Source organism: Globicephala melas, chromosome 14 (genome assembly GCF_963455315.2).
Source record: "Globicephala melas chromosome 14, mGloMel1.2, whole genome shotgun sequence".
Taxonomy (NCBI): domain Eukaryota; kingdom Metazoa; phylum Chordata; class Mammalia; order Artiodactyla; family Delphinidae; genus Globicephala; species Globicephala melas.
The window spans coordinates 74,255,240-74,272,188 of record NC_083327.1 but is presented as its reverse complement, the minus strand read 5'-3'; the positions used below and the strand labels follow the sequence as shown (position 1 = coordinate 74,272,188).

Sequence of the window (16,949 nt, the reverse complement as noted above, 5' to 3'; positions counted from 1 at the left end):
TGTTGAATGAACCTAAAGACAAAGCATTGAAAACTTAATTATAGTTACAGAACAGAATGAAAATATTACAAACCTTGACAAGGTAAATACAATAATAAAATAAAAACTGGAATGCAGAACGATGGGAGTAAAAAGTAGGAGGCATTAAATTCATCATATATCATAGCAGAACATCTAAAAATACTATATCAGGTTGTTGAATCAGGAACAGAAATGTATTGTTTTAAAGTCTTAATGGTAATATCAGAGGTTCAAACAAGAGTTTGAGGCTAGAAGTGGAAGGAGAGATGATTTTTAATTTTACTTTGGAGCCTTATGAACATTTTTAATCTTTTATAATACGAGCAGATATTAGTTTAGGGTTTATTTTCATTTTAAGTACTCACCATTTTAGAATAGTGAGCTCCTCTAGCTTATGAGCGCCAGGACCCAGACCTACCCACCATCCTGTTGGCACCAGTACTGGGATGCCTCAGGCCAAGTAGCTAGCTGAGAAGGGATACAGCACCACTAGTAGGCTGGCTGGCTTCCTTAGAACCCCAAAATCCACTAGCCCACCCACCAGAATGCCCAGGACCAGGCTCCACCTACCTGTGCACCTGCACTAGCCCTGGAACCCCCAAGACCAGCAGCCAGCTGACATTACTTGGCCACAGCCACTAAGAGGCCAACACCAGCTCTGAGATACCTTGGGCCCCTCAGTCAGCCACCCCAGGAACCAACCCCACCCACAAGCAGGCAGACAACAGACCCAGGACCACTGCAACCCAGGAACCTGCCATGTCAGGACCCAGCCCACACACGAAGGAGCCAACACCAGCTCTGGGACACCCTGGGCCACTCAGCCAGCACCAATCCCTAGAAACATACAATCTTCCAAGACTGAATCAGGAAGAAATAGAAAATATGAACAGACCAAACATCAGTAATAAAATTGAATCAGTAATTTTAAAACTTCCAACAAACAAAATTCCAGGATCAGATGGCTTCATAGGTGAATTCTACCAAACATTTAGAGAAGAGCTAACACCTATCCTTCTCAAATTGTTTCAAAAAATTGCAAAGGAAGGAACACTTCCAAACTCATTCCACAAGGCCATGTATTATCCTGATACCAAAACCAGACAAAGAATCACTAAAAAGAAAATTACAGGCTAATACCACTGATAAACATAGATGCAAAAATCGTCAACAATAAACTGGCAAATCAATTTTAACAATACATTAAAAGGATCATACCCATGATCAAGAGGGATTTATCCCAGGGATGCAAGGATGTTTCAACATCTCCAAATCCATCAGTGTTATATACTACATTAATATATTGAAAAATAAAAATCATATGATCATCTCAATAGATGCAGAAAAAGATTTTGACAGAATTCAACATCCATTTCTGATAAAAAAAAAAAAAAACTCTCCAGAGAGTGGGCATAGAGGGAACATACCTCAACATAATAAAGGCCATATATATGACAAGCCCACAGCTAACATCATACTCAATGGTGAAAATCTGAAAGCATTTCCTCTAGGATCTGGAACAAGATAAAGATGCCCACTCTTGCCACTTTTACTCAACATAGTATTGGAAGTCTTAGCCACAACAATCAGACAAGCAAAAGAAATAAAAAGAATCCAAATTGTGAAGGAAGAAGCAAAACTGTCATGTTTGCAGATGACATAATACTATACACAGAAAATCCTAAAGATGCCACCAAAAAACTACTGGAACTCATCAATGAATTCAGTAAAGTTGTAGGATACAAAATTAATATGCAAAAATCTGTTGCATTTCTATATACTAACAATGAACTATTGGGAAGAGAAATCAAGGAAACTATCCCATTTACAATCACATCGAAAAGAATAGAATATCTAGAAATAAATCTAAGGAGGTAAAAGACCTGTATTCAGAAGATTATAAGACACTGATGAAAGAAAGTAAAGATGACAGAAACAGATAAAAAAAATATACCATGCTCATGGACTGAAATAATTAATATTGTTAAAATGACCATACTACCCAAGGCAATCTACAAATTCAATGCAATATCTATCAAAATACCAATGTTATTTTTCACAGAACTAGAACAAATAATTCTAAAATTTGTATGGAAACACAAAAGACCTCAAATAGTCAAAACCTTCTTCAGAAAGAAGAAAAAGCTGGAGGCCTCATGCTCCCTGGTTTCAAACTATTACACAAAGCTACAGTAATCAAAACTGTGTGGTACTGGCACAAAAACAGACATGTATATCAATGGAATAGAGATCCCAGAAATAAACTCACATTTATATGGGCAATTAATCTACAACAAATGAGGCAAAAATATACTGTGGGAAAAAGACAGCCTCTTTAATAAATGGCGTTGGAAAAACTGGACAGCTACATGCAAAAGAGTCAAACTGGACTACTTCCTCACACCATACACAAGAATTCAAAATGGATTAAAAACTTAAATTGTAGACCTGAAACCATAAAACTTCCAGAAAAAAAACATAGGCTATGTGCTCTTTGACATCAGTCTTAGTAATATTTTTTTGGACCTGTCTCCTCAGGCAAGGGAAACAAAATCAAAAATAAACAAATGGGACTACATCAAACTAAAAAGCTGTTGCACAGCAAAGGAGACTATCAACAAAATGAAAAGGCAGCCTATTGAATGGAAGAAGATATCTGCAAACAATAAATCTTTTAACAGGTTAAAAGCCAAAATATACGAAGAACTGATACAACTCAACATCAGGAAAAAAAAAAAAAAAGGGCTTCCCTTTTGGCACAGTGGCACAGTGGTTGGGAGTCTGCCTGCCGATGCAGGGGACGCGGGTTCGTGCCCTGGTCCAGGAGGATCCCACATGCCGCGGAGCGGCTGGGCTCGTGAGCCATGGCCACTGAGCCTGCGCGTCCGGAGCCTGTGCTCTGCAACGGGAGAGGCCACGGCACTGAGAGGCCTGCGTACCGCAAAAAAAAAAAAAAGAGAGAACAACTAGATTGAAAAATGGGCAGAGGGCCTGAATAGACATTTTTCCAAATAGACATACAGATGACCAAAGATCCAAGAAAAGATGCTCAACATCACTACTGAAAATCAAAACCACAATGAGAGATTACTTCTCACCAGTCAGTACAGTTATTATCAACAAGAAAACAAATAGCAAGTGTTGGTGAGGATGTGGAGAAAAGGAAACCCCTGTTCACAGTTGGTGGAATGTAAATTGGTGCAGCCTCTGTGGAAAACAATATGGAGATTCCTCAAAAAAATTAAAATTGAACAACCATATCATCCAGCAATTCCACTCCTGGATATTTATCCAAAGAAAATGAAAATACTAATTAGAAAAGATATATGCACCCCTATGTTCCTTGCAGCATTATATATATATATAACTCAGCTATAAACTCAGCTATAAGAATGTATATAACTCAGCTATAAACTCAGCTATAAAAAAAGAATGAAATCTTGCCATTTGCAACAACATGGATGGACCTAGAGGGTGTTATGCTAAGTGAAATAAGTCAGACAGAGAAAGACACAGAATCACTGTGTGATTCCATTTATATGTGCAATTTATATGTGCAATAAAAAACAAATGAACAGACATAACAAAACAGAAATGGAGTCATAGATACAGAGAACAAACAGGTGGTTGCCAGAGGGTAGAGGGATGAGGGAAGGAAAGAAGTAGGTGAGGGAGACTAAGATGTACAAACTTCCAGCTGCAAAATAAGTGAGTCATGGGTATGAAATGTACATTGGGGAATATAATCAATAATTACATAATATCCTTTTATTGTGACTGACAGTAAATAGACTTACCATGATGATCATTTTGAAATGTACAGAAATATCAAATCACTATGTTGCATAACAGGAACTAACATAGTGTTGTAGGACAAATATACTTCAAAAACAAACAAACTCATCGGTTACAAGGGGTGGGAGGTAGGGGAAGGGGGAATTGGATGAAGGCAGTCAAAAGGTACAAACTCCCACTTAAAAGACAAATAAATCCTAGGGATGTGATGTACAACATGATAAGTATAATGAACGCTGCCGTATGTTATACGGGACAGTTGTTAAGAGAGTAAATCCTAAGAGTTCTCATCACAAGGAAAAAATTTTCTATTTCTTTAATTTTGTATCTATACGAGATGATGGATGTTCACTAAACTTATTGTGTAATCATTTCACGATGTATGTAAGTCAAACCATTATGCTCTACACCTTAAACTTATACAGTACTGTATAGCGATTATATCTCCATAAAACTGGAAAAAAAGAGAGAACCAGGAGGAGGACGTGAATTATAGGGATTTTGATCCTGACTTGCTACAGTGAAGAACTGTCAAACAATTAAGACTGCACAGAGGAAGTGGACCTCCGGTGAGTTCCCTGCCTCTGGAGGAGTTCAAGGGAAGGATGGGTACTAGCTAGACAGGGACATTTTAGAGATGATTCTTATTTCAAATAGAGAGTTTGATGATCTAGATTCTAAAAGACCTTAGGGTCACTTCCAACATTGTGATTCTATGATTTTAAAGAGATCTTTAACTTCTTTAGTAATTTATCCTGTCTGATAATTTCTCATTTCCAGGAACTCTTTCCATATGTCTGTACTCTTAAAATAACCATACATTTATTTTAATCCCTAGATAAAAGTAAATAACTAGGAAAAGGAAATTAAAACACTGAGCATCAATTATGTGCTGGGCTTGTCTTGAGTACCATATGTAGATTACATCATTCAATCCTAACGATAACTGTAAGAGGTAGATCCTTAAATTATTTTCCCATTTTACATACAAGAAACTGAAGTTCAAAGAGGTAAAGTCATATGCCTCAGATCACACAGCCAAATGATTCTGGAGCCTATATTAAAAACCCAAGAGCCTCGCCTCTGAGCCACCCTGCTCAGTGTGTCTCTCTTATCCTCTCCCCTCTTACACACTCTGCTGTAGACAACAAACCAAGAAAGCAGAAGGGACATCCTTCCAAACCAAGCCTGCTGACTCCAAAACCAATATTCTTTCTCCTAGCTTCAATTCTGGCCACTAGAATTAAGGAAAATGTGAAGTGTGACGGAAAATAAGCTGTTTTAAATCCATTATGTAAGTTTAATTTCTGATTCACTGATTGAAACGTCTGGTCTATAGGAAACGTGTGTGGCTAATATAGATAAAATGACTACTTTTCTCAGCATTAGATTATTTCGAGACGACAACAACAACAACAAAAGGTGCCAATCTATAAAAGTTTTTAAAACGTACTGCAATTTAAACTATTAAAGATTGTCAAATAATATATTATCCATATGTATAATAAATCACCTGGATTTTTATTTGGGAATTTTCATAAAGTAACTTAAAAAAAATCATTAAGATAATAAGAAAAGCTGAGTTTGGTAGAAACAGTACCTCAGCCCCGTGGATACTTCTACCTCTGCAGTCATTCTGGACTTTATTAATAAAGTAAGTTTCCAACCTCAAAAACAGAGCTTTAGAAAGCATTATGAAAACTCTTCCTGAGACCATTAATGTGTCAGTAAAACCACTTGACAGTGTTTTTCAGTAGTAAATCTTTGAAGTCATAATCCCATGAATGAGCACTTTATTAAAGACTTCAAGTTTTTAACTGCCCATATTTTTTTAATAATTTGTATTATTTTGGCAGGAACTTGATCCCAAAGTGAATGTGTTTCACAAGTCTGAACAACATTGCATCATCAGTCATTTACAAGTAAAGACACATATAAAAGAGGAATAAGTTTTGTATTTTTAATGTGCTTTTGCAATACATTGTCATTTCCTACTGCTCATCTCCAGAAACGCACTTTTATAGACAAACTCATTCTTCATAATTTTCAAGGCTTGATAATTTGATAACTACTATCTATAATCAAATTAAAATCATTCATTCACTGAGGAAATTTGCATAGCTACTTATTTTTATTGTTCCACTGACAAATAGTATTTGGCACCAGACTTGTATGGAGGAAGTAGCTGTGAATATACATGCAAAGGGGATTACTGATAAAAGCACAACAACATAATGACCAGGGTTCAAGTCACTTTGCCAGTTAATAGCTGTGCATACTTGAGCAAAGTACATAACCTCTCTGAGCACTTAGCAAAATGACTATGTTAATGGCAAGTGATTAATAAATGGTGACTATTATACTAATGATTGCTGATAGTACTAACATAAAAAGTCTGAGAGTCTTAAACTTCACTAAGAAGGTTTACTTATAGGTGGCATATTGAAAGTGTAATTTTGAAATAATTTTATGTATATTGTAAGACAAATCAAATGAGTAAATATTATTGGTAATATCCAAAAGATACTAATATAAAGTTAAAAGATATTAATTTATTAATAAATTAATTAATTTTAAATTTTTATTTTTAAAATTAATTAATTTTAATTAAAATTAATATTCTAATTAACTCTAGAATATTACTTTTAATTAAAAATACCAGTATTAATTTATTACTAAAAAAAGTATTTCTAGCTCTGTCCACTCACTGAAAGCAATGATACCCCAATAGCAATGAGCACACCTAAAGCCTGAATCTTGGTTTCTAAGCACCATTCCCCAGTAAAAGGAGCCAAAGCTCCATAGAGAAGGCTGCTCTTAGTGCTGTGGTCTGAAAATTGTAAGTGAGCCTAAGATATCATCTTCTGTCAAAAGGCAAGGAAGCATTGAAAGACTAAAGGAGTCAGGTTATAAGGTCACAGAGACCATCTTGTAGGGACTCGTCCTGGCCAAACATGGAGGATTGGAAAGCCAAAAGGAGAATAATTGATTATAATATAGTAAGTGTCAATAAATAAAAATCCATGTGTCCATAGAATTGAAAATAAAAGGTAAGAAAACAAAAAGCTTTTCTTTACGTAAGCATGTCAACTAATAAGTAGAAGGAAGGATGAAATTAGAATATTACCACTTTGCCACCCCTGATGTAAGTTAATCCAGAAAAGAATCGATGGATGATAACATCACTAGGTCAACTTGATGCAGAACAGAAATAACCTGCCAATGATCACCCCACAGATACCTTATTTAACTGAAGGAAAAAAAATGTACCTTTACACTAAAGATCTGGGCAATCAAACTTAGTTTCAGCAACAATAGAAAAATCTAACACTATCTGCTTCTAATGCAATGCAATATGAAGTATACAACTTTAGCTTTGAAATATTCTTGCCAGAAAGGTTTAACCTGGGGACTTCCCTGGTGGCACAGTGGTTAAGAATCCGCCTACCAATGCAGGGGACACAGGTTCAATCCCTGGTCCGGGAAGATCCCACATGCCACAGAGCAACTAAGCCCGTGCGCCACAACTACTGAGCCTGCGCTCTAGAGCCCACGAGCCACAACTACTGAAGCCCGCGTGCCTAGAGCCTGTGCTCTGCAACAAGAGAAGCCACCGCGATGAGAAGCCCACTCACCACAACAAAGAGTAGCCCCCGCTCGCCGCAGCTAGAGAAAGCCCATGTGCAGCAACGAAGGCCCAACGCAGCCAAAAATAAATTAATTAATTATTTTTAAAAAAGGTTTAACCTGAAACCAATACAGCCCCTAGATCCAACTTTAAGTGTATAGGGCATAGATGAGCAAGTTAAGTAACATCTTGAAGAAACAATCAGACCACTGCTCTGTACTCTGTATAAGTCAATGATATTTTTTGAAAAACTATAAAAGGCTAAACATAACAAATAAATGCAATGAATGAACCTAGGTTGAGCCCCAATTTGGGGAAGAAAACAGCTATAAAAGACATTCTTGTAGAAAATGATGAAATTTGAATGTCAATATTAGATGGTTATTGATTAGCTATTGCTGTGTAACAAATTAGCCCAAACTTAGTGGCTTAACACAACAAACATTTATTATCTCACAGCACTATGGGCCAGAAATCTGGGACTGACTTAGCTGGGTGTTTCTGACTCAAGGTCTCTCAGAAGGTTCTAGTCAAGCTGTTGACCAGGGCTACTGTCACCTCAAGATCATCTGAAGGAGGAATTCACTTCCAAGCTCACTCACATGGTAGCTGATAGGCCTCGGTTCCTGGGCACCTGGGCCAGGCAACTGGCTACCTGAGGGCCCCACCACATGGCAGCTGGTGTTCCTCAAAAGCAACGATGCAAGGGAATTCAAGAGAGTGTATCTAAAACAAAAGCCACAGTGTTTTCATAACCCAATCTCATAAGTGAGATCCCACCACTTCTGACATATTCCACTCACTGGAAGTGAGTCAATTCATCCAGCCCACAAGGGGAGGGGGATTAAATTCCACCTCTTAAGAAGTACAAAAAACGTGTGGGTCTGATAACCTCCAAGGATGATATTGTGGCATTATTGTTGACTTGTAGATGTGATAATGGTATTGTGATTATTCATTGTCCTCATTCTTAGAATATATATGCTGCTGTAGTCAGAAACAATACATACGATGTCTAAACCTATTTTGTGTGTGTGTGTGTGTGTGTGTGTGTATACAAAGTAATAAAGCAAATACAGCAAAATGCTAACAACTGTTGTATTTGGGTGGCTAATAAATGGATGTTCATTGTATTCCTGTCTATACATGTTTGAAAATTTCTGTAAGAAAAATTTGGAGAAAAATAATTGAGTTATTTGAATTGTGTCTGCTCAAAATTCATATGTTGAAGCCCTAGCATCCAACGTGATGGTGTCTGGAGATGGGACCACTGAGAGGTAATTGCATTTAGATGAGGTCACTAAATGTCATTACCTCCCAGCCTCCAGAACTACGAGAAATAAATGTCTGTTTTTTAAGCCACCCAGTGTATGGCATTTTATTATAATAGCCGAAGCAGACTAAGACAAGGTGCTCAAATGATTGAAGTGACTTGATAACAGGGATAAAATTTTTACTCATTTCACAAAGTTAATGTGACAGAAGAAGAAATCCAGTGGTAAGAAGGGCTTTTGATACAGAGAACTGGGGGGAAATAGAAATTATTATCATTACTGTGGATCACTTTCATATTCCAACTTCTCATATTACCTCAGCTTGGCAGTGAAGTCACTGTAGACCTGGAAGACCTAAGAGATGATCCCACAAAGATGGCTCCTTCTACTGCATCCCGCCAACTCCAGAACCCCCGTCACAGCCTGTGGGACACCACTGAACCTTCACCCTTCATGGAGCCTCTCTTTTTCAGCATTAGTCATTCCTTAATTTTAAACTCCATCTCCTTTACTCTTCAACTTTCTCCTATGTATTTTATTAACTGATTGCACTAGCTCACTTTTGCTTTTGGAAATTAATTGTTATTATTAATCCCATAATTAGTTTCCTTGACACAAAATTTTTTAAATATAATTAAAGGATTATATAGTGTTAAAAAATACTGTATTAATTCCCATGCTCAAACAGGCTCCAGCTAATTTAAAAGGTAAAGCAATTCATTGGATAAATAAAAGTTTGGAATTAAGAGTCACTTCCCTTTGGCAATATCTCTCAAAATTACAAACCCCATATCCTTTGACCCAGCAAGTCTACTTCTAGGATTTTTGTCTGCTGATATAGTCTCACATATGAGAACTGACAGATTATTCATAGCAGCCTTGTGTATAATAGTGTGTAGTGTCTTACCAATTTTTTAAAAAGTAAATAAAAAGAAAAACATAGAGGTGCAGAGTATGTTGCCATTTGTGTTAAAAATAAATAAAAATAAACATATGCATATATATAGGTAGAATATTTCTAGAAAGGTATATAAGCAATTGTTAACAGGTTGCCTCTAGAGAGACCAGCTCGGTGGCTGGGGGGAAGGGATTGGGGGATAACTTCTCATCACATTCCCCTGTGTCCATTTAGAATTTTGTATCTTGTGAATGCATTACCTATTTGTTCAAAAATTAATTTAAATTTTTTGTAATCCTTACAGTTTAACCAAATAAGACGTATTAGCTACAAACTTTTTCCTTTTAAGTGTTCTGTATTTCTTTTTTTCTAATTAGAAAAAAACTGTATCCCGTGGCCAGATCAGGTCACTGACTCCCATGGTGCCCCAGACCTCCTGCTGAGAGGAGCCTTTGAAACTGCAGTCAGTAACACTAGTGTGCTCATCCACATCTGGTTTTCAATTTCTGCTTCATAAACATGATCCCAGATGCACACACACGCTCCACGTACTGTACCTGGTTCAGCTTCTCTTTCTCTTCCACGCAGGAGGCAGCTTCTTTCTGCTCTCTGTTTACTTCTGAAGCAGCCTCATGATTGTTTCTCTGCTAGCTTTTGCCTCCATCTCATGGACATTTTTAGTCTCTTCAAGAGTAACGATTTGTCCTTTCACGAATGCGTTTTCCTTGCACAGCTCTCCAAGCTGAAGAGAAAGCAATTACAGCTGTCCCGTAAAAACTAATAATTTCATACCACTCTAAGCAATTCTGATCTATAAACCCCAATGATCTCATTATCACATGACAACAGGGAAAGAGCTATCCCTCCATCCACTCAAAAGATAACTTTTTCAAAGGCAGCCCCTAAATGCTCTTGTTATGTGCAGACCCAGTGGTCAAATTAAAATTAATCAAAAGGTAAATCGAAAGGTAAATTAATCACAAGGCAACAAGGATGAGAGTTCAGCCAAAAGCTTCCAGACAGAACAAGCATCAACGAGCCCCTGGCTGTGAAATACTCAAGGGGCGGTGATGTGCCTACAGTTACGGCAGGCAAGGAAGCAAGGCGTTCTATTCAGCCCACATCCACTGGCACCAACTGCCTGCAAGGCGTTACCTGGCACAAGGTGGGGACATACAGAGAAGAAAGCAGGACTCTCTTTTTCAAAAAGAAAATCCTTCTTATTAATATAAGCATAGAAAAATCCTGAATAACATGCTCAAACAATGTATTCGAGTGGTTGGCTGGGAGAATAAGACTTGTATGATTTATAAGGAGGGAAAATAAAACCAACCAGCCTCCTTGGCCCCTGGGAAACAGCCACGCAGACAGCTCAAGGATGCCTGTCAAAAGACCCGAAACTCCTCATGACAGGGTCAGCATTTGTGTTAGGACAATCAGGGGAAGTGACATATCTTTTAGCCTCAGCAATTTGCCAACATGGTGCCCTGCTCCTGACTCAGTGCTATTCCCTCTCTCGTGAACGCTTTTCCTCATATTTGTATACTTCCTCTCCAACAGCCTTTTCAAGGTCCCATCTCAGAGGGGCACTCCTCGGCCGGCCTACCTAAAGTAGCATCCCATGCCTCTAACCTGCTTCATTCTCTTTCCCCATATCCTGATTTGTTTTTCTTCTTTGCACCTTTTACTACATGGGATAATACTGGATATTTGTTTATTTCCTCAGCATCTTTAACCACAACAATGGAAGCCCTAGGAGGGCACAGACTCAGTCTTGTCTCATTCACTGCTGTATCCCAGCACCCAGAACAGTGTCCAGCATACTGTAATCACTCACTAAACGTATGGGAAATGGATGAATGAATGCCAAATAAGGAATCCCTTCTTTTCTACTGTTTCCTTAGAGTGTGTGTGTACATGTGGTTATAAGGGCCTTAAAAGTAAGGGAATGGCTTTGAAATTGCAGTGGTTTTGTTCACCTTCTCAGGGTAACACCTAGTGAGTGTTCAAGACAGTAGCCTTTTTGCTCTTGGCCAGGGAGATTGTTGGTTGTTTTTTTTTTTAAGACAGGGACCTCCTCAGGTGATTGGGATGTTAAAACTCTAGGGTCTCAGGATCTGTTTAAAAATATAGGTTATATCATCATTCAGGTATGGTGAGGCCAACGGATCAGGAGACACTGAAACTGTGTTACTCACAGTTTCTGAGAGGAAGGGGCACACCATGCCATGCAGGGCCGCCCAGGGAGCACCAGGGCTGGTCAGGAGACAGAGAGAGCCAGGGGAAAACATGTTTTCCACAGGAAGGAATGGGTGAGGCAGGGTAAGCAAGCTAGTTTGAGTAATTTCAGTGGGTTCTGGAGGGTAGGAGCCATCTCTAGTTGTCTGCCACCTGACCCGGGGGTGATCAGTTGGATAGTGGCCAGAGTATAAAAGCCTGATAGAGGAAGTGGCTGGGGTATGGGCTGTGTATTGGTTGGTTTGCTTATGAAAGCTGTGCACCCAGGAGACTCATTTACTAGGAATTGGCTAATCCTGGGACCCAGTCTTTCCTGGGTCAGCAAGGCCCCAGATGTCAAAGCATTCGAAGTACAGAATATAAAAAGGCAAGATTAATACAGTATTAACGCCCAGATTAGCACCTGGAGATTGTCTCTGATGAGGGAAAGGGTACCTGAAAGAAGGAGCTTCTTAATTTCCTTTTCTTTTCCCCACCACTTGGCTTTAAAGATAACCCCCCAACTACAATGTGAAGTGGACTTTTATCGCCAGGCTCCTGGTCACATGTTACGGGGGGAGCTGAATCCAGCACCTTGAGGGTATCAGACAGAGCCCAGGCCTGAGCAACCAAAACCCATGAGTGAGGTGGAACTTCCTGAAGCAAAGTGTTCCATTTCGCAGCTCTCACAGAGTTCACGTGGGAGGCTTACTAATAACCCACTGAGGGGAGGCCTTTAAGAATGGCTGCATCGGGCTTCCCTGGTGGCGCAGTGGTTGAGAATCTGCCTGCCAATGCAGGGGACACGGGTTCAAGCCCTGGTCTGGGAAGATTTCACATGCCGCGGAGCAACTAGGCCCGTGAGCCACAACTACTGAGCCTGCGCGTCTGGAGCCTGTGCTCCACAACAAGAGAGGCCACAATAGTGAGACCCGCGCACCGCGATGAAGAGTGGCCCCCGCTTGCCACAACTAGAGAAAGACCCAACACAGCCAAAAATAAATTAATTAATTAATTTTAAAAAAATACAGGAGTCCATGTATTTAAAAAACAATGGCTGCATCCCCAGTGGTCACTGCAGTGCTGTTTACAATAGCCAAGACATGGAAGCAACCTAAATGTCCATCAACAGATGAATGGATAAAGAAGATGCAGTATATATACACAATGGAATAATACTCAGCCATAGAAAAGAATGAAATAATGTCATTTGCAGCAACATGGATGGACTTAGAGATTATGATACTAAGTGACGTAAGCCAGACAGAGAAAGAAAAATATCATAGGCTATCGCTTATAAGTGGAATCTAAACAAAAATTATCCAAATGAACTTATGTACAAAATAGAAATAGACCCACAGACATAGAGAACAAACTTATGGTAACCAAAGGGGGAAGGGGGGGAGGGATAACTTAGGAGTCTGAGCCTAACATATACACACTACTATATATAAAATAGACAACCAACAAGAACCTACTTCATAGCACAGGGAGCTATACTCAAACATTTATAATAACTTATAAGGGAAAAGAATCTGAAAAAGACTATCTATATATAATACATATATATATATTACTGAATCATGTGTATGTGAACCATTTTGCTGTACACTTGAAACTAACACAACAGTGTAAATCAACTAGACTTCCATTTAAATAAATAAATAAATATTTTTTAAAAAAAAGAATGGCTGCATGGAAATCTATCAGGAAGCAAGGATATGAAAGGTTTATAAATGAGCAAAGATATGGTGTCCATTCAAATAGCTTCACGCTCTCTAATGAATCACTACAGTCCAGGTAGTGATATAATTAATTTCCATCTCAATGGCAACCTACCATTAAAGTAGGATTTTTATTTATTTGGCTTTAGTGTAAAATCAAAAAGTACTTTAGAGATAATCTTAACCTTATGCTCAAAAAGTATCCCCAAAATGACACACAGCTGGTTTTGGTTTCGGTTGTGAGTGTGTATGTGTTTCTATCTGTAACTAAAACAAACAAAAATCTTCCTAAAACAAATCATTAAAATGAATAATTCGTTGTATTTGACAAGCTAAATACATTTTAGACAAAACAATCAATTCCTTCTGGAGAATAATTAATCTCAAATAATGCTAGAAAGGATCTTGGAATTGAGGCTCAGAGAGGTGATACGGTTTTTCCCAGGTCACGCAGTCAATTAATGCTGTACTAGGGCTCCTGCCCTGTTCTCCTGCACCCCCAGACTCAACCACAGCTCTTCCTTTATGGCACACTTCAGAATGACCACTGAATGTATAGTCTTTTTAATCTTCATACAAATACCTTTAGAATTAAATCTTCATCTGATGCCTTTTCATTCTTCTTCCCTGGATCTAAGCAGTCACGAAGTTAAGCCAGAAATTCCTCATGTTCCCTGCAATTCTGTGAGACTTGATCCTTATTCTCCTTGTTTTCCTTTAAACATCTTCTGTCGGGCAAATAACAAATAAGTCAAGTTTTAACACCAAAGAAGATAACATTCATCAAAGTTCAGAACTCAAGCTCTCTGTCGGGAAATAACCAATAATCATTTCAACACAACACAGTTTCCCAGACACAGAGCGCGATATCGTCTTGCAAGCCCAGTTAAAGAGGGAGAAAAGTGGAAACAACTCCGGGGCACGTACACTCTGCAGAAATGTAGGGAGATCTTTAGGGCATCTTAGCAAGGGAGACAGATTATCTGCCTCCTGTTCCTGACATTTTAGGATCTGCAGAAGTGGAAGGTGGTTCTCTAGATCACACATGGATCCACTCAGCCATGAGCCTCTGTTGCTGCTTCGTGGGAAAGAAAGAGAGCGATGCTACATTGGGTCTAGAGACCATGCTTTGGTCACTACACAATGATCCATAAGGGTTACTTAGAGCTTTCCCTGGCTCATGGCCAAGCAGAACTATAAGCAAAAATACATCAGAAGCAGGGGATGTGCCCACCCCTGGAAAAGAGAGGTGTTCAATCATCAGCAACGATCACTATTAGTTTTTGCACATCCAGAATTTTTAAAGAATATTGGAATGGGCCAATCAAGGAAAATCAGTCAATTTATGCTCTGCTGTGAATATTTTATTTCAAATCTCAGATAGGTTTGCTAAAATAGCATAGTCTATTTCTAATTCTTTAAATGTTAAAAACTAAGAGATCATAAAAAACAGACATATTTTAAAGGCAAATTAGGATCATTTCAATAATTTGGCATCATTTTTTAGTACCCTAGATAATAAACATGACTATTGCTTTCCCTTTTTACCATGTTGAGTGTTTCCTGCAATTCTTTCACACTATTCAAAGATTAACAAAGCATGTAATTGCATATACTCAAAAGCATATCATATTTCTATTTAGAAAAAATGTACAACAATAAAAGACCAACATCAATATATCTCTAAGTTCTTATTTTCAGCATATGAAAGGTAATATTTATTCAGTCTCTCTCACTCATTTAAGTCATAGTTAATGCTATGGCTCTGATTTACTTATGTATTTGATTCTATATATTTACGCTAAGATTTCAGTCTTACTTCTCTGTTCCAGGAGTTTCTCAATTATTTCCACTTCTATTTGCATTTCACTTGAACCCAACAAAGTCCCAGGCATCTATCATAAAGACATAATCACATAAGTGTGAAAATATGAATGCACATGGGTACTCACTGCATCTTAGTTTATAATCATTTTTTTAATGGAACTAACCTAAGTGCCTAAAGTTAAGAGCAAAAAGAACCTGTTAAGTAAATTATGATATTAACAGGCAATGGAATATCACTGGCCATTAAAAATGATACAGTGAAAGACTTTTTAAGTATTTACAACATATTATTCAGGAAAAATAGTTCACTACATGATACCGTTTATGTACAACTGTCTGAAGATCTATTCAACAAAATGTTAACTATAGCATTTCTGGAATCATAAGATTGTGAGTAATTTTAATTTTGGGGGGCACTTTATTATATCTTTAAAAACTTTCTTATAATGAATATATATCATTTTATTACTCATTTGTTTAATAAATATTTATTGGGCACTTACTATGCTACTTACTATGCTTAAAGGTGCTAAAGATACAGTAGTAAACAAAACAGATAAACATCCCTCATGGGGCTTACATTCTAGTTTGGAAGATGGACAATAATCAAAACATAAATGTATGTAAAATGTATAGTATATTATAAAAGGGCTGGAGACAAAAACAATTAAGCAGGAAAGGGAGTCAGAAACATTTGGGAGGAGTGGGGTGAAATTTTAGATGTAGTCGCTAAGATCAGGTTAGCAGCAATGGGAAGTTGTCAAAATTTAGATTTATTTGGACGGCAGAGATAGATGATAGATTTACTTAAGGATCAAGGAAAGAGAAACAAGGATGATCCAAAATTTTGGCCCTGATCAACTAGAAGAATGGAATTACCATTAAACAAGATTAGGAAAAGCACAGGAGGATTTTGTGGAAACATCAGGAGGTATTCTGGACATGTTCCGTTTGAGATGCCTGTTAGACATCCACATGGAGATGCCCAGTAAGTCGTAAGATATGTGGGTCTTAAAAAAAAAAAAAAAAAAAAAAAGATATGTGGATCTTGAGCGCTGGGAAGAGGTCCAGGCTAGATCTAGAAACTACATGCTCGTGGGGGGTCACGAGCATGTAGATCATACTTTAAGTCATGAGACTGGATGAGAGTGAATTTAGATAGAAAGGAGAAGAGAGTCAAGGACTGAGTGAGCCCTGGGGCACTCCAGTACTTGGAAGTCAAGGAGATGAGGAGGACAAAGCAAGAGACTGTGACAGAGAGGCTAGAAAGGTAAGATCAAAAGCATGGGGCTTCCCTGGTGGCGCAGTGGTTGAGAGTCCGCCTGCCGATGCGGGGGACACGGGTTCGTGCCCCGGTCTGGGAAGATCCCACGTGCCGCGGAGCGGCTGGGCCCGTGAGTCGTGGCCGCTGAGCCTGCGCATCCAGAGACTGTGCTCCGCAACGGGAGAGGCCACAACAGTGAGAGGTCCGCATACTAAAAAAAAAAAAAAAAAAAAATGCAGGCACGCACAGTGTCCTGGAAGCTAAAACAAGAAAGTGGTTCAGGGAGAAAAGCCAACTGTTG

General features: G+C 38.4%; 1 protein-coding gene across 1 annotated transcript in view; it reads right to left on the bottom strand.

Annotated features, from left to right (window-relative positions):
- CCDC170 (coiled-coil domain containing 170) overlaps nucleotides 1–16,949 on the bottom strand; it is a 53,280-nt gene that overhangs the window by 33,411 nt on the left and 2,920 nt on the right. Inside the window, 3 exon segments of the mRNA XM_030853153.2 lie at nucleotides 10,174–10,244; nucleotides 10,247–10,358; nucleotides 14,141–14,285. Of these exon segments, the coding sequence (XP_030709013.2) occupies nucleotides 10,174–10,244; nucleotides 10,247–10,358; nucleotides 14,141–14,285 (328 nt within the window).